The following is a 26920-nucleotide window of genomic DNA, read 5'->3' as shown; positions in this document are numbered from 1 at the left end:
TAATGTAAGAGCCAACAAGTCTATATATTGGGCACGTAAATACAATACGAAAGCAGACTATTTGACTCTAGTGAGAAAGAAAACATCAAAGGCTCAAATCCAGAGCTAAATGCATCTGTGAGCTCAACAGATGCAGACAAGAATTCTGAATTTATTAAAAAGGTACAATATTAATCCCTCCACTTCTGCTGCTAAATTGAAAACTTGGCAACAACCAGTGCATCTGTGTAGCAATGCACCCTTACTTCAATACTCTGGAAGAGCAGAAGAACAAGGACCACAGCAATATTTTTAGTGGATCCATTTCATGAAGGTGTGATCACTGTAAAAACAGAGGTTTGGTTTCTCTTTCTGCCTAGCAGTTGAGGGATAAAAAGAGACCAGTGACTGCCAGTTTGGATATGGATGAAGACAAATTCAGATGCTGAATTTGTAACAGTTGGTTTCGGGAAACAGTATGCTGTTCCAAACCGTCTGTGGACATTTTAACATGGTGCTCCAAGAGCTCACAGCTGTAGAGCATTTGAACAGAGTGGCAGCTTCCAAAAAGTCCCTAATCATCGCAGACCATCTGGAAAACAACTGGGCCATGCACTGTCCACTGGACTGAGGTAGATAGAAAAGCAAAAGAGAGACAGGATGAAAAAATTAAGCATAAGAAGTTGTTTGCTTTGTCATGACCTGAAATGGCAGTTGAATCATTTTGAAAGCTTTAAAGACAATCATCCACTTGATCACAAACAGATATCATGAAACCAAAGCAAAAGGATTTCATCAGAAAAAAAAATTGCTTTCCATCTACATGATCAAGTCTTAGGTCTCTAAAGCATATCAATCATGAGCATTTCACTATTACTGACTCAGTTTCTCTACCAACACACAATGGGGACATTGGGAGTTTAAACTTGAGCAGTATGAGTTCCTCAACAAAACAGGCCCCTCAGATGCAGTTACTCAGGCCGAATGGCTATTTAGAACATTTGACATCAGAGATACAGAAGTTCAACACAGTGCTTGGGATCAGAAGCTGGAAATTTGTTCTCACTTGTGGCTCTCCTACCTTATGTCCCTTTCTGTTTCAACAACTACATGAGAAGCAAATAAAAAAATGAAGGGAACTTTAGAGAAGAGAATACAGAGAGAGATTCAAGTTGTTAGCAAAAAATAAACTGAAGTCTGCCTCATTGTCTAAAAGGTGTAATGAGGCTGGCATATCAAAGTCTCACATGGCTAAATAGTAGATCAACAGCATGACCACGATTTAGGCAGCTGCCCTCAAATTCAACCTGGCACATCAGCAAAAGACGGCTCATTGCAGATTACTGCAGGGATTATTCAAATTCAACATCTCTCTCATCATTAAATCAAAGACACCACACGACTAAGAGGCTTTAGGACAGAAGAATTACCGAAGCCACGCATCCACCTACTAAACACATTCATTCAATCAAAATATTGAACATTGATCATTGAATAGAGTTTCAATAAAGAGAATTTGGCCTCCAGTGGCACAGGCATGGTGAAGCATAAACTGTACAATATCAGAGCTTGACCACCACTCAGGCCCTTACAAACCCCAACAGGCCAAAAATAGCAAAACTAATTTATAAAATGTTATACTTAGAAGGCCATCACCTTCCGAGTGAGTTAACTAGGATCATTGCAGACAAATATTTCTTTATTCTGTTAAAAGCAACATTGCCTCCAATTCCCATTGCTAAGAAAAAAAAACCCTTCTATGCGATAAATTTGTAAACAATCAATTATTGATGCACATGAAGAACAAAATGCATTATAAAGCTCCAAGATGAGCAGCCAAGGCAGCTATGTACAAAAGCAAAGTCTAACCTGGTCTGATGTGGATTTTCACCAAGAAACTCTTAATCAGCACCTGGGGCAGACATGAACATCAGAGGATCTTTAACACATATGTTCACACACAGACATCCAAACATACACACACTTTTCTTCCAGTGCCTGCCAGATGGCTGCGACCCCACAGAGTGAAACACCCGAGAGCAGCTCAAAGCCTGCCTCGTTGACTATCCGTCTGTTCCCCAGTCAGCACCCAGTCTCACAATAGAGAGTTATGGAGTCAGAGACAAGGATGATGTACAGCAAATCCAGACCCACTGGTTTTCCTCTTAAATCACATTGTGCACACAAGAGAGCTGCCTGAGCACAGAGCACTGACAGAGTTAGTGAGTCAGCAGCCACAGCCATCACAGGCTCTCCCCGCCAAGGGGGTGAGTAAACACAGAGATTTGCAGTTTGAATAAGGCATTGTCCCCAGTGTGCCATTTGGTAATGTTAGCCAAGCCAAATATCTTTGGTTTTTGCAAACAAATGGCTAGACGCTGCATATGGGTTTCATGGCTTTGATTAAAATGATCATCAGTGATGAGAATATCATTTATCGCTCTGGTTATATGAAATCTGTGTGTAATAATGAATGCGCAGTATGAAGTGATATTTAGTCAGTCAGTAAAATTTGATTTTCAATGGAGGCTCGTGTAGGTTGAGTGAGATGGAAACTGATTTGCCAAAGTGTGGATGTGGTCAACTGCCTATGTTTTGCAGCCAGTGTGTGCAGGGATTTACTGTGGCTCCAAGAGAAAAAATAAATAAATAAACTGACTCTGCTTTTTGTTTCAATGATAAATCTCTTGAAGTACTTCAAGGTCACAGATGCTGTTGAAAACAAAGTCTAAGACTGTCAAGTGTGAAAGACCTTTGGTGCTACTGATTTAATAAAAAGCAAAAAGCAAAAGAAAAATCTGTGAGCATGGTCCAAGAAACTCTTCATGGGAACAAGGTTAATTAAGTGTAGAGTTGATTAGTTTAGAGCAGGAGTCGGCAAATCAGCATTACAAGAGCCATTTGGGGTGCGATTCCCACTAAATAAAACCAACTTGGAGCCACAAATCCTATTTGACTGCTATAATGAAGATAGTTTCATTCCAGTTATGCTATGTTTATAAGAACTGCAGTTTGTTGCATTTATGAAATAAAATACCTACATTCTATTTTCCTCAGAAACTTTTCTTTGTTTGGATGTGTCCATGGTTAGCTTACCAGGGATCGAGAGCTCAAAATAAGTCACCAGCCTGTCTGGTGATGCAAACAAGGTGGGACACATATTTTAAATCAACAAAATATTAGAAAATAACAATTAGAAAAAATAGCTATATTCAGTGTTTACTTGGCCTATAATTTCCATGAAATATATATGTATGGAACAAAATGTGAAAGTGAATGTACTATAAATAAATGTGTCTATAAAATGAGAAGATAATTATATTTGGTGCATTTTTCGTGATTTTTTTTTTTTTTTTTTGCGCACAACAGGAAACATTACATGCACACTAAATTTTTAGACGGAATGACTGGTGGGCTTGGCAGAGTTTCAGAGTTTAATACACCATGAATTATGATTTAACGCAGTTCTTTAACATTTAACTGCTGACAGGAATCATACTTGAGGATACAATTTTACACCTGCCAGCTAATCATACAAATATTTTGTCCATGTCCATGGCATAAACAAATGCAGAAAATGGAGTTGTAGTGGCAGATTATGCTGAAGGTTACCATTGGCGTGACAATGTTGTTGCAATCATTTTACAAGCAGATAGGAATTACTCACAGCATGAATGAAACACAATTGAGATTGGAGACAACTTTCTTTTGACTATGGTGCTCTTGATTTGATCCATCAGAGCAGGCGCTCATACCATCAAGTCAAATGTTTATTTGTTTAATTAGGCTGAATAGAAATAATCAAATACAATGTTGATATCCATTACCAACACTGTGCTCATTTAATTCATGAATTTCATTTTCGAATTTCAATACTGTCTAGATTTTCAGGATTATATAATCAGGCCTGACATAAGGTTTTGCTCACAGATAAGCTTGTGGATCATTCCCTAGAGAGGAGGGAGAGCCTTTAAATGTCTGCCATGTCTCACTTCATGGAGGGTACACAGAGACTCCCAACACTCTTGCCCTGAAAGATCAAGACTTCAACACTCAGTTTTTACTACATTCAAGGTAAAGATACAAAAACAACAAGAACATTGCAGGGTGCCAATTTTCTCTTACTTCTTGCACCACTTCATCAAGACAATACAAATCCACTGCAAACTCTTATAGACCCATATTAGTACTTAGCATGCTGAAAGTAATTAGCCATTATTGATGCTGTCTCATTTTGGAAATGACCCTAACAATCATCTGATTATGGGTAACAAGCCCAACAAAGGTATCCCTCAACATGTTTCTTTAAAGCTACTATAATATTTGCATAATAACAATAAAAAAATGACAAGTGGCATTATGAAAGGAGTCACTCTTGATGGCAAGCCTTATGAGATGTATCACTTGACCCAGAGGTTCCCCTCAGCTCCACTGAGCATTTTAGCATCTTGCAAATTTCAACATTTTTGTTAAATCTTCACAAGCATCGGTTTTCAGAAACCAATCATGCTCTCCTTGTCCAGTACTACAAATTACAGCCATCTGGTTTTGAGAAAAATTACACAGGTAAAAGAGAAGAGGAAATCGACAATGGGCCAGAAATGCATCTTCAAATGTATTCTAATGTGGCTTTGTATCTGCAGGATCTTTCTATCCTCAACTATACACAGCTTGTTTCTGCTATTGTTTCAATTGTAAGAACACTTAGAAAACACTCAGAGTGTGGTACTTGAAAGAAAGAGGACCACATTATATGCTTTGACCCAATAGGAATTTGTATATATAATTTGTTACCCTAAACCTACATTTAAAATTACCAACAAGATTAAAGTGGACCGTTCATTAATATTGTCATCACTTTTCAGTGGGAAGTCACTGTGGCATCCAGTCTACCCGGGAAGACGTAGCACTGCTCAGGAGACATTTTATAACCTCTTGTATTAATGATGCTGCAATGGCTGAAGCTTACAAAACTAAATAGCTCCAAGCAGCAGTAAAAAGATGCAGAGTTTAGGGACCACAGTCATTGCGAAAATTCAATCTGTGTTAAAAGTTATGCTTATTTTAAGTAGCCTTTATGTTAGCTGTTATGAACAAAAATCTATTTGTCACAGGAAATATTAGGTTTATAGTTTTTACCTCACTAGCCATTCTGACAAACAGACGCTTAAATCAGTTATCAATGAAAACTACAGAGTCCTCGAGGAGGATTGGGGATTATTTTCGTTTGAGTGACAATTAGCACAATTGGAAATTGATCCACATGAGAGCAGCAAGACACTCCTGCTTTTAAATATACTGTCTATACTATCGGTTACTGTTTGGGCCTTCAAAGCAGAGAATGAACCAACAACTAAACAGAGATGCACTGAAGATATTTTTGCCATAACTGGCCACATTTCATTTGACATTCTCCTCTGTAGTGAGTGATGAATTATTCAGTGGTGGAAGTGAACAAACTAATGAAAGTGTCAGTTGCAGAGCAAATTGGTACAATATTTATTTTTCATGCCACACTTTATACTGATGAGCATTTAGAAGCTGAAAGTTGCACTCAAAGGAAACTCACACAACGCCATCAAATGAAATATTAATAAGTCCATAGCAGTCAAGTAAGGTTTTTAGCCTAGAGAGCTATGAGGGTCAGCTGTTTGAACCTCCTACTGTAATTACTCGCTCATTAGATTTTGAATCATGTTGCCACCTCATTGTCCTACAGCAATTAGCCCTTATTTCAGCTGTGGGTTTTCAACAAAGATAGGGAACTGGCACAGGAGAGCTGAACCTGTCCATTTTATAAACATACTTTCTATGAATGTTTCCTGCATCCAGCCCAGAAGTAAGGTCATCACCCTCCTACTAAAATACTAAGCCTTCTACACCAGTCAAACATGGGTGGGTACTACAATAGTTAGTGTGTGTGTATGTGTGTGCCCATGCACGTTAAAGGTGAACAAAGGAAGCATTGAAACAGTTTTTAAGTGTAACATCTTAACAAGAGATATTTATGCATGTTTGTATGACTGCCTTTGAATTAAATACACGCGCAAAGAGTTTGCTCTTCGCAATACTCTCTCTGTTAGTCAGAGAGCAAGAACTGGGCCGTTGACACCAAGTTCTCCAGAATAAAAAGCCACTTTGGCACGAGGCCACCTGCAAAAAACCCAAGAAAGTCAAAAGAGACTGCTTAGTCCGAGGAGAGCAGTAAGCCATGACTGATTCCATTAACATCGCCTCTGACTGTCACTCTAATTCTAAACTCAGGCTACCATAAAATAATTGAATCCATGGTGTCAACACTGTGACACCCACAGCTTGAACTCCATCCTTTCCACTGTGCAAACACTCTCCAACCTGGTGGCAACAGCTAGGTCACACAGCCAGCATGTCATTAGGGCAGATCCTTTCACAAACAAAACCTTGAGTCACAGAAATTAATCAATGATTTGGTCATTCAAGTCTGAAAAAAACAGTAGGATGGTGATTTTTGTTTTGGTATCAATTTGGTTATGTTTATTAGGCATGCAAAAGTTTAGCCCTGAACTTGATTATCTAGCTGTCATCAGGCCACTGGTTATGGACTATTTTCAGAGGCAGTCTTAGAAAAAAAAACCTCAAAATTTTACAAATGCTGTGCAAGATGATTATCGCATAAACCTGTCAACAAATCCCCACAGATCTCTGTGAAAGTAACATGGTTTTACATATCCCTACCACTGTACTCTTGAATATTTTGCTACCATGTGAAAAACTGATCCTCTGCCTTGAATTGACCATACTTGTTTATCACTACACGCAGCCAGTTTTATGACACTCACAGTTTTGACCACATGCCTTGAATTCTAAATGCTGCTGCTAAGTAAAACAACAAAAGGAAACCTCCTGGGCCAGTTCCAGTAAACAGGCTGGGAAATGTGTCTTACTAAAACAGTCCACACAAGGCAGCCTTTGGCAACATTGGTCACATTTAAGTTTTATTATCTACATGTCATCCACAGCATCTGGACCACCTCATTAAGATTATACACGATGGGCAGGCTGAACAGTCAGCCATATGCCATTATTTGCAGTAGGCACACAACAAAGGGGAAAACAGGTAACATTTTATACCAACACTGAATAATTTTTTGTTTTGAAACAAAGGGGTACGGCTACCACAGCCTCCTTGGGAGTGGTGCATCAGCTAATACACAGTTGCTTTAAATTGTCCTATTCAGCTTGTCACATAATCAATAAGATTCTCATTGCTTTTAAGATGACTTATCACACACACAGAACAGCAGTCTCTAATTTGTAGCAGACAGAGCAGCTGCATTTAGAATAAAATGCAAACTGTTAATTAATCTACAACTTCTGAGGATTCAATGACTAATTTTATAAGTCTAAGTTTAAATTAAAACTTTAAACCCATTAAAATGATAATATTGCATGGCACCTTTGTTTTGGGGTTTGTTTGTTTGTTTGTTTGTGCTTTTTTTTTTTTTTTTCACTGGAAAAAAGCAGCCTGCTAAATTTTACAAGGGACAACGCCATTTATCATAACTGCCTGAATCATAGGGATTAACCAATGTCACCCACAAGTCTGCCTTGCACTGTGAAGCTCTGATAAAATACTAGAATATAAAATTACTGCCTTTCAGTCGGACCATCTGGCAGCTTGCCATATGAAGTGGCTAGAATTCATGAGAATGTCAAAGATGCTCAGTGGATTCAGTAAGTATAACAAGACATAATATCCTTAATTCATAGCCTGTGTATTTCAATGACTTCAACCATACAGAGGCATTCCTGCATTTCCACAGAGAAATCCATCTGCAAAATGTCATGCTAGCTGTATGAGGACCTCATTTCATTAAGACGTACAAAATAACAAATATTTTGGCTTATATCCTTGGATTCAAAACATTCTGGGGACACAAGATGAATTCGTGCTAACTGAATGACAGCACTTGTGATGTCGTTTGATTAGTCGCATGCATCAAGTTCCCAAGGAGGAGAGAGAGGAAAATGGGAAATAGACTGCAGTTCAAAGGCTTTGTCACATAGCCAACTACTAATCTAATTCATGTAGATTCTGTTTTTCAAACAGAGGGGGGCACAAACCAAAGTCTTGTAGTAGACATGGAGGATATCATTCACTCCTGCCCACATAGAACAACAAATGATCATACTGCGGATATGAAGTTCAAACAAAATCAATGAAGGAAGACTTTGAATAAGAAGTCTTTTCAAATTCCTGCAATACCATCCATTGGTGTGACCCTCAGAAATATTTTGTACTGTCTACTTAATGACAAATGTCAGTGTAGGCTGTGAGCCATCCATATAAACCAAAACAGTGAAGATAGCTGCCACAAAAAGAGCACATTATTCTTTGGCTCAACTGCCCAAGTAGGATCATCTTTGAGCAGAGTAAGTTTGAATAAATAAAAACAGTTCATGAGAAGACAGCAACTACACTTTGCCCATGTGTGTCTGGTTTTTGCAGTGTTCATGTGTAATCATTAACTTTTGTAACAGGCTTTACACCACAGGAACAGGGAGTAAAGGTTCCAGGTTTATACTCATGTAAATCCTCCTTCTAATACACAAGATGTTCTCAAGTGTGGCAAGCATTTGAAAAAGCTACTCTGCCATTTGAAGTGAATAAGAAGGGAAAAAAAAGCTAATTCAGGCCTCAAGGTGACATGTGAGTAGGAGGTGTTTTGAATTCATATCAATGTCATGTTTAGATATTGTATGTGGGTTCTGAGGTTATAGTCGAGGTGTGCCTTGTGGGGGGAGGGACTTAAACTCACTTGATAAAGCACCTTGCCCCCTCGAAAGTATATCCTTCTTCCCATCCAGTGGGTAGGTCTGTGGAAGAACAAGAGTTGGACAAAAACAAATCAACACAAACTGGTGGAACAAATTGATGTTGTGTGTTAAATTAACTTTGGGCTACTTCTCACGTCAGTTCATACACTGAGCTGTGGAGCTGCAACAGTTACACTGCAAACCAATTAGTTGATTGAATGAAAATTGGCATGTATTTTGAGAATCAGTTATCATTTCCGCAATATTTGCTGTTTTTTAACACAAGAGTTTTTCATAGATGGTTAAACAAAGTAAACAATAGATTCCGCTTTTAGGACTGCGATATCCACAATTTCCAAAATTATGCTATCCGTCTATTTCCCTCTGTTTTTTTCCCAGTAATTGGTCTATATGGTGTCTAGGTACTTATCACACATTTTAAAAGCCCAGTGTATGATCTTAATATATATATGTAAATAGATAGAGAGAGAGAGAAATAACAGTATTTGTCATTTTAGCATGAAAAGAAAGAGCTGTAAAAAGCTTGATGCAGATGAAATTCAATTGCAGCCACTTCAACTTCTCAGCTCTGATTAGCTTCCTTACAAGGTTCTCTTTCACTGGCTCTACATGGAAATTGTGATGGGGCCAATTTTAATTCTTGGACATTTTTAAGACTAAAAGCAAAGGGATCAGTAAAGGAAATGGATAATGAAGTAACAGTTGCAGCCCGACTAAGATGCAGAGGCTACTCAGAAACAGCAGTGGGAAAGCTCTGCAGAGACGTGAGGTTTAATGAGGAGGCTGCTGCTGCCGTGCAGACGCATGGTACCGTCGCACAGTGAAACAAGCTGATCTTACCGTGTGGCACACACACACAGTGTTAAAGGCTGTTTGGGAGCCTCCAGTAGCGGTGGGTTAGACTGGGGTCAGTTTGTTGATTTACAGCTGACCTTTACTGGCTCTTCAGTCGGTAGCAGCTGTTTCTCTGTCTACCTGTCAACTTGGAGATGGGTGATAGGCGAGCTCAGGCTCTGTTCACCTCACATCAAGTGCACACCCCCAGTCCGCCTGAATAGCCAGCAGCCGGAGCCGCTGGTGTATTCAAACGGACGCCAAATTATTTCCCAAAAAACGTTTCTATTCCCGCGGCTGTCGGGACAAGTCGTCAGTCGTCCGCCATCGTGCACTCTGACCAACATGAGGAAGAGGCTCAGGAGTCGGGCAGAGGTGGGCACGAGAGGGCTCACTTTTCACGGCACGAGCGCCAAAAGCCCACTCCTGCACTGAGAGGCAGCTCGGATGTGACAGCCTGTCTCTCCCTCACAGTGGGAAACAACACATGTCGGCACAGAGCGGAGGAAACTTGAGCAGCCCGGCAGTGACAGCTCACCTGGAGTTTTCCTGTGTCCGGTTATCACCGCCTCTCCGCTCACGGGATGCAGCCAGGTTGTACTCTTGGCTTCTTCGCTGTTGAGAAAAGGGGGGAAACGTTTCATTACTACCTGGTGATTTAGCTCGACACACAGACGGCCAGAAAGGACTCGACCTGCCGACTTTGGAGGGATATTTACTTAACGAAGAAGACGCGTCCATCCCGAGTAACCCCATAACTCCAAGAGGAAGGGAGACAAGAAATCCACTCGGGCTGTAGATCCGCCGCCATTGCTGCCAATACTGTGTGACAACCGCGCGGCTCCGCTCACGCAGGCAGGCAGCGCGTACACGGAAACCTTGGCAACGGGGAAGGGGGGGTGGGGGGGTAGGAGAGGCAGAGAGTGTGTGTGTGGCTGTTACTGTCACTTCATTAGTCTGTGAGATGATTTCTAACTTTCTTTCTAACTAACTTTATTTGTAATAGTTATATTAAATGTCTGTATATACAAAAACCAAAACCGTTGTTTGTTTTTTTGTTTTTTTTTTTAATCAAGGTTGCTTGCTGATCTATTAGCTGTAGCTTTTTTGTGTGCTGTTTTACTCTGGTTGTGCTACGATTTTCTTTTTGCACCTCTGTATGTGTATGTTTCCAAAGAAAGACGCCTCTCAGGACTGTTAATGACCAGGGGGACAGTGCTGGTTTACTCCACAGGGGGTCCCAGGCAAAATCGATCTGCTGGGCCCCTATAAGCCTCCTTCACAAAGGATTTATGAATACACATGAACAGATGTCAACGGTGAGCTTCTGTGCACAACACCAGGGACCAGAACCATGAGGATATACACTGAATTCAGCCGTGACAAGTTTTATTATACACCTGTGTTTTTTGTTTGTTTGTTTGTTTGTTTTTTACTGTGACCTTTCAAAATGTGTCCCATGAAAAAGTACATCTATGTTTTACTGAAATGTGACCTGGCTCCACAGTTGATGTGTCCTAACTAGACTAAACACATTCATGTAGGACTGTGGCACATGCAAGTCTTAATCATCTGGACAAAGCAGTCATTGACCACCTACAGCAGTCGCACATAAAAAAAATGTTTCCTGCATGTCAACTGGAGTTTGATTTAAAAAATTTAAACGTGAGAACAAACTGTCTTGTCAGTCTTAACTATTTCTAGCAGTTTACATGTCCCATTTTGCCACACCTTTCGGTATAGTCATTCAGAACAACTGTGAACACATGATATTATGTGTGGTCAGACAATGTCTTTCATGAACTACTTGCAGTTTTCCACAGGTTAAATTTGGTCAAAGATCTATTTTGTGTCTCATCCCTCATGTGTTACTGTTCTGACTTCAAATAAATTTGCAATCAAATGAACACAAAACAAATGACACACAATAGGTCTGAAGCTTTTGTGGCTCCTTGACGTCTGGGGCCTAGTTGCTCTTTCTACTGACATAATAATCCAGCCCTGTATGAAAACACAGATATGCTGACAAACACCATGTACTTGCAGAATTCCAACTCTACCTTTAGGTTCTTGGTCTCCACCTTCTGTTATTGTGGTGTGAAACTGCGCCATCAGCCTTTCACACCATACAAAGACAAGTCATCCAACACCACTGTGCCTGGCCTGTTTGTTGGCATTGTGTTGTATTGTGTTCTGGACACATGGTATGCCACTGTTTTTGAGAGGCTGCTGGTGGTGGTGGAAAGTGGACACATCTGCCAACTGCCAGGTCATCCACTTTGGAGAACAGGCCTAAAAGAAGGAGACAGAGGCAGTGATGCCTCCCCTAGTCGATTGTTAAACACTGAGTCTTTTGTGTTGTACTTACCTGGGGCTGAATAACAGCTTTCTAGTCAAGAAGGACATAAATGAGCTGCTTGTTTTTCCCCAGGTTGTTAAGGAAACAGCCTGTAACAAGAGAGAACATAATAATACAGAGCAAACCTGAGTTTCAATCAAAAATTAACTTCACATTGATTTGAGATGGGTTGCACAGAGTGTGTTGCATTATGCATGGATAAATAAAGTCAGCACTCCAACCTTACTGCATGTGTAGATTGTGTAATTTATCTTATTTATCTTTGAGGAAAACACATACTACTTGTCCAAGCCACATCTTTTCCATTACTTTTATTTACACTTTTATTTCATCCCTTTCATAATATGCATGGACACAAATCACTAGGGTGGAAAGTATTGCATTAGAGTCTGATTACCACCTGCGTTGTACAGGTATACTTGTGGGATCTGAATGTCCAGGGTTTTCTTCTTCTCATTTTTCCAACAGGTAACTAATTTCTTACCTTTCTGAAAAGTGAAACCCACAAGCTCTGTTTTGTATTGCTGGCTCATAAGCCTATCTGACATACGATACCTGGGATCAACATACACATTGATCAAGTTTTCTGCATACATTTAAACATTTTCTTAGAAAAAGTTGACAAACTTATTTTTCCATAGGTTCCTTCAACTAGACTGAGTTACAGGGTTGAGTGAAAACTTCCCAGCTGCCCTAGTCAAGCACATTTGCATGGACCTCTATTTCCACGGGCTGTAACTGACGTAACAGACACCACAGGCCAGTTCATGCAACTCTTCTTTTAGCTGGAACATGTTTCAACAGCAGCCCACAGTTACATGGGTGAACTGTATATACTTCACTGTACTATGAAGTATATACATGGTGTATAATTAGTATTCAGGCAAAGGCAATTTCTTCAATTTAAAGTGAGAGCTTGAATGAAAAAATGTGTGTCTTTCTGTAAAAGTAAGAGCTGGTACCAGACAATCTGCGTATAACCTTTTAGTTGAGTAATACAAAACTGAAATAAATTGAGACCAAGTCAAACAGATGTGGGGCATAAAATGTCATTCTGTATTGAAATAAAACACTGTTCCTAATTCTATGTAAATACAGAACTGATTCATAAGGGTCTTTTACGGGAATGATATCTCTGTTTCTGTTTCTTGTAAACACAAAGCTTCTTCCTTGCTTTAGACAGAATAATGAAAAGAAAAAAAAAAAAACGCAATTGGCTTGATAATACAGTGGAACAAGCCACTCAAAGCCACTCAAAGACTACCGTCAACTCACAAAATATCAATTAATGTCCTGAAGTGGATCAGGGGTCTGAAAATGTGAATGTGTGACAGAAATGAATAAATTACACACAGTGTTGTGTCTGGTTAATGTTGTTCATTGCATTCTTACAGAATAGCTCTACACTCAGCAAGGTGAGGTTCTCTGCTCAGCAACACAGGCCAGACTTGAGGCATCAGTATGTAATTAATGGCTACACATTATGAAGCAGCTGTTGGAGGGCTTCATTCTGGTGCCAGCTCAGCAGTAGCCTTGTGCCTGTCTGTGCTAGGTAAGAGGCAGGAGCCACTTGGCATCTATGCAGACCTCTCATCGGCTGGCATCAAAAGCCTGCACAGATAGAGCCATCTATCAACCTGCTTTGAAATCACTGGATTGCAAATGGAATTTAATTATACTGCTAGCTAATAACTACTGGGGGAAAATTAGTTATTATGTGATTAAATAAAAAATAACAGTGCCTAATAGAGTCTGGCAGGACAAAAACCCGTTCCATATAAGTAGTAGAGTGTAACGGGGAAAAAACTACTTACAGTAACTTCCCATGAGAGTGCACGTTTATTCTATCCCATACATATTGCTCAATGAATATGTTGTCATCTGTGCTTCTCCAATTGCAGAATAGTATAATTTGCCTGGCATGCACAACCCGCAAACCAGTGCATCTATTAAGGCATCTATTAAGGACAATCAAGTCAGCAGTGAGGGATAAATGGCAAACTACTTAATTATTCTGTTGCAGCAGTAGTATGCTGTATATGAGAAATACAAATGATGGCACTAGGGTTGAAGGTTTGTTTGTTGAAAAAAGACAGCAGTCCTCACAACTCACCTCTGAATCATTAAACAAATGTCCCTGAATCACTCCTAGGCACAGCCTGAGTAAAACCCGACCCACAAATGGTTCTCTGTTCACCACAGTTATGACCTCACAGGATCCAAAGCTTTTTTGGGTGCAGTCCATATGTTTTTCTTTCCAGGTTTTATGAGATTTCCACTAGTGATATGTGTCATTAAGACTGAATGAGTGGGTACTCTATTTTGCAATTATAGGCGCTGTAAGTGGCCTATAAGTCAGTTGTGACTGTACTGATTGTGAGACGTAATGCACTGCATCTCTGCTGTGGTAAAAAAAAAAAAGAAAGTAAGAAAAGCCAGCACAGGTATTTTCCCAGACCTACAAACTTTAATTTTGCAAATTAAATTAAAAACAGAGCTGAACTTGTTCACTGTGATTGCTCATTAATGCTTATGTGAGGAAAAGATTAAATTTGTTACTGACCATAGAGCCCCACACTGATATTAGGAGTCCGAGCCATACTAGAAGACAAACAGCAGGAAGAACTAAAGTATCATATATCTGTGATCAAGCTCTCAAGAGTAATTAAACTGTTTAATGTCTGTAATCTTACCTCCATGTTGCCTTTAGGCACTATTGGTTTAGACGAGGACCTTTGTGTAAATTTAATGAAACGAACATGCCTCCCTCCAGCTTTCTGTGCGCATCATAAACTGCTTTATTAATTGCTATCTGTACTTTGTAAGCACTACAAAGGGCTACTGTAAATGCTCAGCACTTTAAATCATTCACACATAACACAAGTGGTTCTCTATCGATTGCAGCAAATCCCTACTCAAAAGAACCTGCTGTGGTGTTTAAGTTGTAAAGTAGATTATTAATTAAAATGAGGGACAATTAATATTGATCAGGATCAAGCAACAATTTATATAATGCCTAAATCTCCTGAAATCGGTGCACTTCCTCCATACCGTTTTCATTAAAGCTTGTCACATGTGCTGACATCACATGTTGGGATGCGAATAGCCCCCTGGTTTCATTTTCATGAGTGCAAGCCTGTGCCATCACCCAGCAGTGTATTTTTGCTTAAGTAGCAGATTATAGATCAGTTCTTGGAGAAGTACTTTGGGGCGAGTGGTCGTGTAATGTAATGTATAGGCATGATTATCTGACTCCGTGGGAGAGGACGAGGTCTCATTCCACTTAGACATCTTAATGTCTGAGGTGATATATGGTCTTAATTAAGATGTGGGTATGAAATATGAACATATCCAATATGAACAAAAAAGAAACTTTATCTCTTTTTTTTTGCTTTACCGAGGGTGTGATGGCATGTATTGTATAATAGTGCAACCGCAACATCTCAACATCTGTTTGTCTCTGCAATATTCAGCATGTCTCAGTATGGAGTCCTCCCCTGTTGATACACATATCCTGTGTCTGATGGGAAAGCAGAGCAGTGTGACAAACAGGTCAGGAGCATCTTCTCAGGCCATAAGGGTCATGTGAGCGACAGTGAAAAAGTCTCCAAGTACGGGAATAATTCTTTAAGGCAGAGGGCAGGAACTCCTCAAGGCCAACAACCCTGACATTCCCAAATGACTGGAGTTTAGGAGAATAAAGTCAGCTTTTTGGTTTTTCAGAAAATCTGTCCCAGCGTGTCCAGTTTTTACTATCCTACTCATAGAGAACTGGGGACCTCAAATATTAAAACTCTCCTAATCAATTAAATTAAAATATTAGATGTTAATAAGTTGCACACAAAAAAATGTGTGTTCACATCACATTCAGAAAAAACATAAGAGCACAGTGGTACTTTTTCAAAGCAAAGCAAACGAAACTTGACTAAAATAATATTTATGCATAAAATAATGTCAATATGTGGACTTTAAAGAAAATGAAGACTAAATACTATGCTAAAGTATATAGCCCCCTATCCAAACAAACTGGTGAAATTTACTGAGTAATTAGTTATGTAAAGGAAGTCTAAATTAGATATTCCAGAAAAGGAAGGAAACAAATGACCTCGTCTTTGACATCACAGCTCACATATTTATGTACAGTGTGAACATCTGCTCTGCTTGAGGCAATTTTGAACCAGTTTTTTCTGATTCAAGGTCATGTAAAAAACAACCAGAACTATTTCCATGATTAAAGTAACAATACCGATTCAGTCAGGTCCTTATTTGTCTAACATGAAAAATTGTTTAGTCACACCCTGTTTGGGGATTTCTTCATCTAAATCCTAGAAATGAGACACAGGAAGTTATTGTGAAACCCTGGATTTCCACAGAAAAATAAATACCTCTGTCTGCTACAATGTTAATTGTTGTTATTGTCTGTGTGCTTCCTTGGGATGTCATTGTCGTGTGTAGGCTTACATAGTAATTTCAAAAATAAAATGTACATCTCCTGAAAAAGGCCTACCTCTTATTTATTTATTTATTTATTTATTTAGTGTAGAATCTACCTTATTTATTTGCTTAAATAATGATGCTAAAGTTTTATAGAACCATTCACGTTATGTTGACAAGAATTTCATATTCTAGCACAAACCCTTAAGAGACCACATAAGACTGCCAGTTTACAGCATGTAAAGAGAACAACCCAAGCAAAATGGAGACTTTCAGTCATTCACCAGTGAAACTCCCACACAATGTGTTAATGCACTGGAATACGAAAATAAACACAGATGACAGGTTTAGATTGCATAGCTAAGAACTGAGAATACTGTAATGTGTAAGCCATGAGGAAATGTTTCCTTTCAAATGGTTTCAGTTAAACACAGGAGAATCTTGTAACAGTGCTGCATGATTCATATCTTATTTGGCAATCCTTTTGCGTGTCTCCCTTACCTTGGTGCACAAGCTGGTGGTTTTACTGACTTTGCGTCTGTGGCAGATTACACATACAGCAGAATGTAGCAGCGAGTCAGATTTTAGCTTTTACCTCCCTCTCCACACCTGTTCAGGTGTTGTGAGATCAGTGGTTCCTTCTGAGAATTGAATAGAAGGGCTCAACCTACATCAAACACTAAAACACAAGTGTATATAGCTGAGCCGACTGGTAAGAGCGGCTGTGGCGGTAAATTGGCTCTGAATCGATGAGTGGGAGTCATGGGTTGTGGGAAATCTGAGCTCATTTCCTCCTTTCTCAAGGTCTAGTAAATATAAAGGTAGTACATCAACATGCTGGCATTTTACTGTGCATCACTGAAATGTAAAGAACGTTTATACTCACTCAACATAATGAAAAATCTCCTTTAAACAGTGAAATATAACACAGCACATCAAATTGTATTTAACTATATTCCTAGAACATTTTTATTCTTATCCTTTTGCATGAGCCCAAACACAGTATGTACAAGTCTGGATAAGAATCTAAATTCACCAGCCTGTTGGAGACGCGGTTGGACACAGCTGAGTCCTGCAGAGAGGTTGTGTCTGGGCCACCAAGCACGTCCTGGGTGCTGAGTACCACTGGGTAAGCAGGGCCATCTGCTTTCTATACCAGGATGCTAAGGCAAGACAGGGATGGAAAGGGAAGAGTTTCTTGTGGCAGCTTTTCTAATCAATAAGTATTGATTCCCTACTTATCTCAGCAGCAGCCTGGCTGATGAGATGTCACACATCTGACCTCCTGCAAGGAGGGGAGAGCAAAGGATGGGTGTCAACAGAGTTCGTGCTGCGCTACGTACCACAGATATAGATAGACAATACATAGACAAGTAAAAAAAAAAATAAAAAAATACTGTGCATACCTGTGGCTCAGGGGAAGCCATAGCCAGGGTGACAGAAACATAGATCCACACAGGAACAGGTATGCACAGAGTAATATTCACAAACTAGACGTGTAAATATACACAGCAGGAAACACAGCCAGAGGATCGAGTTCTTTTTCAGGCCGGACTTGTCAAAGCATGCATGGACAGTTATCTCCCTTATATCCTCTTTACACGCCATATCTACACCTGCTCCTCTCTGCTGCTCTCACTCCTGTCTTCTTGCAGGCTGAAAATTAATCAGTGCTTTGTCAGCTGGACAGCTCACATTCACTGCACTTGCTGTGCTCAGCAGAAAGGTAAAATAAATAGCTAGCAATCCCTCTAAAGTGACAGTCAGCTGGATGGATGGATAGATAGATGGGAGTGATAATGATTTTTCTTGCAATAGCCTTGTTGTGGGATGAGAAAGGGTTAATGCCTTACAGGTAGAGCTACTGTAGGCAGAACAGCAATTACAATGGTAGCATAATATACTTATCTGACGAGTTATAATAAAGCAGCAGTGGGGTTATGCACACACAGGAATATGCAAATGGGAGCACTTGAGCACTGTAGCCACAGATCAAAGAGCTCACTGATGACAGGAAAGTTTACCAGGCAAAGAGAGAGCGAGAGAGAGAGCGAGAGAGAGAGAAACACTGTGAATGATCGCTATTTACTTAACTTCTTTAGACTGTGCCCGTCCTTTGAGTCACTGTCTATTCCTTAGTATAAATTGGATTGCTGTTCAGTTTAAGGATATTTTAACAAACGCTTTACTAAATTCTAAATTACATTCAAGAGGTATGGACACCAGAGTAAAACCAAAGTCATTTTGAATAGTTCTTAAACTCAGAAAATACTCTCAGACTGCAGGGATACAATTTCATAATTTCACCCAAATCGGCATAGATTTTGCAGATTTGGATTTGGATTTTACTTTGGCTTGTAGAGGTTTATGCCTCTTTTTTCACATCAGCATCTCTGCAGTTGCCATGCCAGTTGCATTACTCTATCAAAAGCATTTCCATTCCTCTACTAGCCAGGATCCTCATGAGCAGAGCAACAATGTTGCCCACTCTGTCAGTTGCCCTGACTTACATATTTCTGCTAAGAAACATATAGGTCAGGGCTCACATGCTGCATGCTTCATCTAGCATATGTGACATTTAATGAAGAAGAAAGATAGAACAGAAACAATTTTAGTAGCTGTGTAATGGGTCCTGCTCGAATAAGATTTTTATTTTAAGTTTTAGCAAGATTTTTCTCCCTTTCCTCATCCTCTTGCCTCCTTGGGAACTTCAGCTGCTCATGTTTGGAATTTTTGCCCAATTTTGTGTATGATGTAAATGTAATAAAGCCAAATCATCTTCATATATGATAGAAAATGAGAGAAAATGGCTGACTGAATAAGTGCTTTTGTGAATGCCATGCAATTATTGTGCTGTATACAAATGAGCTCCTTCATATCTAATTTGCAGATTATGACTACTGTGAAATGCAATTAATGCATTCCTGATTTATTTAGTGAGCTGTGATGAATGGTAATTAATTCCCTTAGCTTACCGAGACAGATTGCAGCATGTGACACACTATCCAGTTTGAGCGTCAGTTCCTCTTTCAGGAAATGAAGTTATCCTGTCAGCATGGATGTAGACAGGAGAGCTGCAGTGACATAAATGTAAATACAGGGATAAGTAAAAAGAATAAGATGTCCTAAATTCACGATCAACACGCACAAAGTTTACAGTTTTTTCCAGATTTCGCCTTTTGTCAGTTTGAGGTCATATGACATTTATGTCAAAACAGCTGTGTGGAAAGAGTCAGTTGGAGTACCATGCAGAGGCCTCAGACGATCTTTCTTTTTTCACAGACAGACACACACCAGAGTAACAGTCTATGAAATATTAGACAACAAAATACCCTGGATGACTGCCAAGTCCCTGCAGGTATAAGCACACTACTTGAGAATGTTTGAAAAAAACAAACAAAATAAACCAAAAAATACTAAATAAAAAAAAAAAAAAAAAAAAAAAAAAAACTCAGTCATGGTAATGAAAGGAGTTACACTTTAGAAATCTCTGCTTTGTTAACATTAGTTTGTAAATGATGTGAGGGATTAATGAGTATGTGAGGGAAACATAAAGTCATAAAATCTCTCTATATTAGCTTTATTAACATAAATATTTTGCATAGCTATCATTTTGTCATGCTGATGCTGCTGGTATAAAAATGTAAATAGGACTTGAGCTGAGACATTGTGACTATTGTGCTCATTTAGAATAGAAACCCAATCACCTGCCTAAATTCAGAGCAAGAGAGGCCTACATATGCAAATCTCGCAGCCAAACTCCATTTTGCTTCCAGATATTTATAGTGTGAAAGGACCTGATGTTGCTGCACAGTGACTCAACTGCCCATTTCTGCCTCACCATAACAGGTGTTTAGACAGTCGGCTGTTGATTATGTCCCGGCCTGATGTTACCAAGCAACTGATTCATTAGCACAGCAACAACAGTACCAGGATGGGAGAGATCGGTTTTCAGTCCCAGTGGTCCAAGGGGCACCACCAGCTCCCTGACTTTGGTTTAACAGAAGTGAACGGAGACAGTGGTTTAGGTTGAAATCCAGAAATAATATCCAGATTGCTTCATTATTAAGTGGATGTAAGCATCATTTATGATAAATGTACATTAAAATTTTTATTTCATCTTTGGGATTTATGTAATTACACAATGTAATAATGGCTTCCCTTCTCAGAATCTCAGAACAACAACCAGCTACCGGAAACACAAACAAGGAGGCAGAAGCTGGCAGGACAGTACAGGTGGTTTGGAATCTGCTGTTGGACCACACAATCATTGGCACTTTAAGATTCATGCAAATAAACTGAGAAATGAAGGGAAAAATGTGACCAGTGGTTTCTTTCAAGTAAGAGGGGAAATTAAATTTAAAGAAGAATTCTGTGGAAAACAATATGCTGCACCATAAAGTATCAGACAATAATTCACTTGACTTCAAAGACACAGCTGATGCTCTGTAATTAGTCTCTTGACAGTTGTTCTCACTGCTGCTACATTTTAGATATGAAGCAGAGGTACACCTAACATGGAGGATTTACTTATTGTTAACTTTACTTTGCTGCCACTGGCCCTTTTCTGTGTAAAAGATTGACGATCTTCCTTTGCTGCCTATGTCTTTCCCTCTCCTACACCAGTGTTGCACTCAAATACATGTGCTTCCTACAAACAATATGAATATTGCACCACTCATATCTAACAGCACACTTCCAGAGAGGCAAGACTTTGTTTTTCACCGGTTGTGGACTTTCTCACAAGCTGTCAGAAAGCATAAATGCAAATAAAAGTGTTTGTGTGTGACAGCTTTTCACTCAGGTGTCAACACATTATATTCTGAGAAATGAAGTGAGCCAAGCTTCACAAGATGAAGGGTACACAATCTGTAAACAAAGATGACGTGATGACCGTACATTTAATAATTCACATGCCCATAGTATAGCCCTGAGAAAGATACAGCTGCTAGTGAGACTAATGCAAATTTATTACTAAATTATACTAAAGCTTAAATTTCCCTTTTATTTCAACGTGGCTTACATAATAATGCTGAAATCGTTTTGGTCAAGCTGCATGAAATCTATATGTGCCTTGGATATAATTGCTGGAGTGATTTGCAGGGTACAGGCAGAACAGAGGTGTTTTAATATGCAACAGATAACTGCTGCTGTTGCTGAGACCTGGCTGAGGTTATTTTCCTCCATAGTGGTACTAGCTAAGTGAGCTTTTTACATTACACATATTTTTGTGTGTAACTAAAGTTAGAAAATGACCATGGAACAAAACAAACCTTGCACTATGTTGTTGCCCCTGGAGATTCAGGATCTACCAAAAAAAAAAAAAAAACCTCAAAATCAACATGAATGACTGACACTGTTCCCCCTAAAACACCTTTCACAATCTGCTTTTGAACTGCCTCTGCTGGCTGTGCAGAACTTTATATTTATCCACCTCAGAGCTACAAATTTTGAGTCTTTTGCTCACACACAGAGATTGTAAGCTGAATTAGGTTTCGCAACTTATAACATTAGGATCTGATATCAGCTTTGGTCGTTTGCTGCTCCTGAGTAGCTGAGAAGGCTTTCCATCTGTTTACAAAACGGAGAAGGTTGAGCCATCCGTCTCAGATGAACAGTACGGATGTGTTTTTGTTTTTTGTTTTTTTACTTTGCTGAAAATCACTTGTGTGTACATCACATGCATGTGCACAAACACATGTCAACAAATGCCGAAGTGACTTAACCCAAACACTTCCACTTCTTACATGCTAAAGAATACCTGCTGTCTGATGGAGGGTGGAAGTCACATTTTAATCTGGATGCATGAATTTGTTGGGAGGATGGCACAGCTATTTGACCCTTGATAAAAAAGGTTAATGGTCTAATTTTACTGGTCAGGTGGACCCACTTCCCTCACATCACTCTTGTCAGTCAGCGAGGCTAAAAACACACCAATTAATCTTCCATGTCTATTATGGGTCAGGAAGGCACAGAAAATGGATGGGCTGACCACAGTGGGACCATGAAAGGACATGTAATTTGCTGAGGATGACTGAACATCGGCTTCAACCAGCTATGATTAAAACACCAGTCAGCAAAAGTTTGGGAATTATCACATAATTTCTGGAAACATTAGTTAAATTAGTATTCTTCAAAGTAGTGCTTTCTAATAGCTACATTTGTCTGTATTAGCCACACAATGTGTTGGTCAATTCATTACGTTTAATGGCTTAAAATCTTTGACAGAATGTAAAGTAAAAATCAGATTAAAAAAAAAAAAAGGAAAAGACATCATAGTTCATAAACTTTTAAACAACTCTATGTCTCCACCAAAACAAACAGAGAAGTGATAAGAACAGGCAAAAAGAGAGGGAGCATTGTTTGACATCAGCAGACATAACACTGTGAAACAATTATATCCACAGAAAGAAACTAAATATTGTGTAACAGGGATATTTGTCTTTGGTGGTGTGAGCTGGATATGGAGGAACCTGTCACAACATGCAGGAGCTTGCATACTGTATGCATGTATCACCAGCGTCACACATTCCTTGGGATGGATCTAGATGTATCATTGTCTCCATCCTTCGCTAAATAACAAGTGAACATCTCTGTCTACTCCTTTGACTCACTGATTTCCTTTGGCGACAATCTCTCCTAATAACCAACTGCCTGCCTTTCTTCAAACAATAGCACTGTCAGAGAAAGATGACTCAACATGCTGCTTCAACATGTATGCTGCTGTATGGTGAATTTCACATGGCCTGTGATTCAGGCTATGAAAATATCTTTAGAATAGAATAGCAAGAATACAGCAGCTGTAAATTAAGAAGAATTTTATATAAACAGCAGATTCTTCAATATCTAATAAATGCTTTGGCCAATTTTTATCACTGCAGTCACACTGCAGTTACAAGATATTAGTCTTTTCTAAACTGCTCATTTTTCCTCAAAAACCTGAGGTTTGTGGTGACAAGATTCTGCTGGAACCTAAAGAAGATCCAGAAAATAAAGCAAGCGTTCATAATAATGAGCCAATTTTCCTCGCCCAGTTGGGAATAAAGTCTGCCAGCACGCAGTTCCTGTGTGTGTGGAGATGATAATGTGAATTTGTACACAAATTCCATTTGTGTACAAATGACACACGTATCAGCGTACTTGTGTGGGTTACATTTGAATCCACTTAACCTTACAGCTGCTAGTTTTTTGTTGTTGTTTTTTTTTTTCGGTTTAACAATACCATAGGTGATAAACAGTCAGTTGGCTACTTTTATGAATTCCTTTTAATATGCAAGTAATTCTTACTAAGAAAAAATATGAAGCTAAATGGATACAGTTTTTATGCAATCAATATAACATTACCATTATATAAGAACACAATGATATGCACCTACATTAAGTTTACATTAAGAGCATGGTTGTGGTTAAATATCAAGGTGACAGCAGCTGCATGTGTGGACTTTGTTTTCAAAGTCCCTTTCGTGTAATGTCTCAAGAGCCACCCTGAAATATTTCCCCTGACTGCTCTGAGGAACAGAAATAAAATGTGGAACCACATTTTCTCCTAAAATGATGGCAAAGGCAGTTAACTGAATATATTTGTCCATGCCAGTTTTGGTTGTTTCTCAGTCCTCACCACTCCAGTCATCCTCTGACATCAGCCGTTACCACTGGCATTCTGCTACATGACTAAAAACTCCAACAGGCAACATACTGAATGAGCCAGTGGAAATACAGCTGGGAATGCATTGTCAAAGGAAAACATGGCCAGCCGCCCCACCCATGCTGTTGAGTCACAGTTGGAGTCACATTTCAAAAGGTTTCAGACCGAGCCTCTGCTCTAATCTTAAGCATCAGAACAGGTGCCTCTTTGACTCAGTATGGCATGTGAGCCTGAGGTTCACATTATGTCCCAATTTCTGTGCATCACTTTGCCACACCAAGCTAAGTGATCTGGTTCTCCCACAATGAGCAGCACAGACAGTGCACAAACATGCTGCTGCATCTGAGCGCCACATGTGCAATGTTGAATTCCCCAGTACGAGCCTGCACACCCATATAGACAGGCACAAACACACGCACGTGCACTCGCACAAACGCGCGTATGGACTGCTGATCTTTTATTCACCATTGACCCTTCACTATGCACAGATGCACATGAGCACAGAAGCAAAAACTAACAGCTACACACACACACAAACACACACACTCTCCGCTTCAAAATGACTCCAACTAACCAACCATGTAGAGAGAGAGGTGCAATGATGCAAAGACAAGGGCCATATACAGGGATTCATGTTCTCTGCCAGGGAATTATCACATCAAACTTGTGTGCCCAATGGCTCTGACAGGCTGAAGGCCAAACCATTACAGCCTGATGTAGACACGAATGACCCTGCTGGACTATGACTAGGCAATAACTATTGTTGTGCACCAGTGACTCACACTACATCAATAACATCCAGATTTACACAGACAACCAGAGAGGAAGTTCTTGTCAAACTTGCTAAAACAATCATCACAGAATCAGTGGATTCTCTATGGCTGGGTTTTACATAGATTAGTTTTTATAATGTACACACACTTGTATCCACAGTGACTTTGAGATTTTAGAGTATCCTCAGATCAGAATGTTTTTGTGTTTGTTCATGTGAGTCAAACTGTGATCATGTCTTCTATGGTGTTACAGTTGCACAAGTCACACAAGTATTTGGCATCAAATTTTATAGAATAAGATGTGAACTACTCTCTGCAAGTCTGTTGTCATTGTGGATTTAAGAGCAGTGTAACAGTCCAACATTAAAATATACAAATAAGACTATACACAGTCATACTACCAGCTCTGTAAGGCTGTGTTTGAAGGAAATGCTAATGTTAGAATGCTAATATAGCTCAAATGCAATGCTAAACTGTATTGGTGTTTGTTATTGACCACGTTCAATATCTTAGCTCAGTGTTAGTATGCTAATGCTTGATAATTAGTCAATATAGGAAAGCAGAGTTGGCTGATGGAATTTGTTTTAAAGTTTTCAGGTCATTAAAAAAAAAAAAAAAAAACCTGATCTAAAATGGCATGATTAACCATCAAATAACAGTTTGGGGAAGAGAGACATTTGAACTTTATGAATGGTGGAAATAATTAGTGTATTCTGACTAAGCCTGGTCTAAACCACACCGGTTGTCAAATCTAATCACAATGAGATAAAATGATGTTATCAAAAATATCAACAGTAAAGATTTGTCACTCACTCCACACACAATGTTCAGCATGGAAAAACTGAAACAAGGAAAAAGCTCTTTTTTCCTTCTTTTTTCTCAGAGGCAGACAGACATTGGTGGGTATTAATCTTCCGCTGCCATACTTCAGAGAGAGCCATTACAGAACAATTACAATCTTTGTTTTTGGTTTCTTTTTTTGATTTGTATTTTTCTTTGCACAACATGACCACAGAATCAGAATGTTTTTGTCACTATGGCAACAACTGTGTACTTCCCTGGAGACCTGCTGGAAAAGTCAGATTGTTTTGGGTATTTGTATAGCCTGCTGATATACTGTTAGAAAGTCATAGTCCAGGGGCCCAGCAGCCATTGAAATCTGAGGTAGGGTGTTGTTTACATGATATATTTGTGATTTTTCAGGTAAACCTTAGTCCCACTGGAGTTGCATCCTTGCTACATGGGGGTTTACTGGCTGGGGCACACTAACACTGAGATGTGAGGGAGACCTTCTCCGAGATCTTATGTTGGCTCCATGACTTCTGGGTTTAATGGCCAAGTTTTATACACAGTACAGCATATGAACCTTGGTTCATATACAGTTACTGCAAGTTATGCACAAAAAGTTAATGAAGATCATTGCAGAGCTTGTTTCTTTGTGCTGCCCACACTGAGGTGACAGATGCAGCAGGGGTCCGACCCACTGCAGGGCGCCCAGTGACAGCACAGGCTTACAGCATATGCCTGAACTGTGAAGGGCTGCACAACAGAAGAGACAGATAAAAGCTATGGAGGGAGAAAGGCACATACAAAGCCAGAGAAAGTCACTGACACTTTTGTCTCACTGACTGAGAGGAATGACAAGTGGAGAGGGACTAAAATGAGAAAGCCCCATAGAAGCTGCCTTAGTATTTGATGGAAGTAACAGAGAAAGAGGGATGGGAGGAAGGATGAGAGAGTAAGAAGAATGTGCAGAATGAGCAACTTGAATTATCTTTTATTCTCTCCCCTACTGAGAGAAAGTTGAATTTGAACAGTGAGCTCAGGTAAATGCTGGGATACATCTGAAGGTTGAAATTTCTATTCTGTATTTCATATATATTTTTAGATAGCAAGTGATGTTGTGTCTTATATCCACAAGATGACAATGTGAATATATGTGCTTTAAAGGGACCCAAATTCAATAGTCTACCTTCTACACTACAACGATGGATAATAAAGAGATTGCAGAACAATATAAGACTTATTTCTACATTGCTAGTAGGGGTCTACCCTTGTCAGAAGTGAGACTGAGGATTT

The 26920-nt window shown here is 39.4% G+C and overlaps 1 protein-coding gene across 1 annotated transcript in view; it reads right to left on the bottom strand.

The window, feature by feature from the left end:
- LOC115056863 (pleckstrin homology domain-containing family A member 5) overlaps nucleotides 1-26920 on the bottom strand; it is a 97613-nt gene that overhangs the window by 58061 nt on the left and 12632 nt on the right. Inside the window, exons 4-10 of the mRNA XM_029523629.1 lie at nucleotides 19399-19497; nucleotides 17460-17586; nucleotides 11999-12078; nucleotides 11691-11922; nucleotides 10350-10508; nucleotides 10169-10245; nucleotides 8778-8835 (exon numbers count right to left, since the gene is read on the bottom strand). Of these exons, the coding sequence (XP_029379489.1) occupies nucleotides 8778-8835; nucleotides 10169-10245; nucleotides 10350-10441 (227 nt within the window). The 5' untranslated portion in view covers nucleotides 10442-10508; nucleotides 11691-11922; nucleotides 11999-12078; nucleotides 17460-17586; nucleotides 19399-19497. The remainder of the gene's footprint in view (nucleotides 1-8777; nucleotides 8836-10168; nucleotides 10246-10349; nucleotides 10509-11690; nucleotides 11923-11998; nucleotides 12079-17459; nucleotides 17587-19398; nucleotides 19498-26920) is intronic.

This window comes from Echeneis naucrates, chromosome 16, assembly GCF_900963305.1.
Source record: "Echeneis naucrates chromosome 16, fEcheNa1.1, whole genome shotgun sequence".
In the NCBI taxonomy this organism is placed as follows: domain Eukaryota; kingdom Metazoa; phylum Chordata; class Actinopteri; order Carangiformes; family Echeneidae; genus Echeneis; species Echeneis naucrates.
The sequence above is the reverse complement of the archived record's forward strand: the minus strand, read 5'-3'. Positions and strand labels throughout refer to the sequence as shown.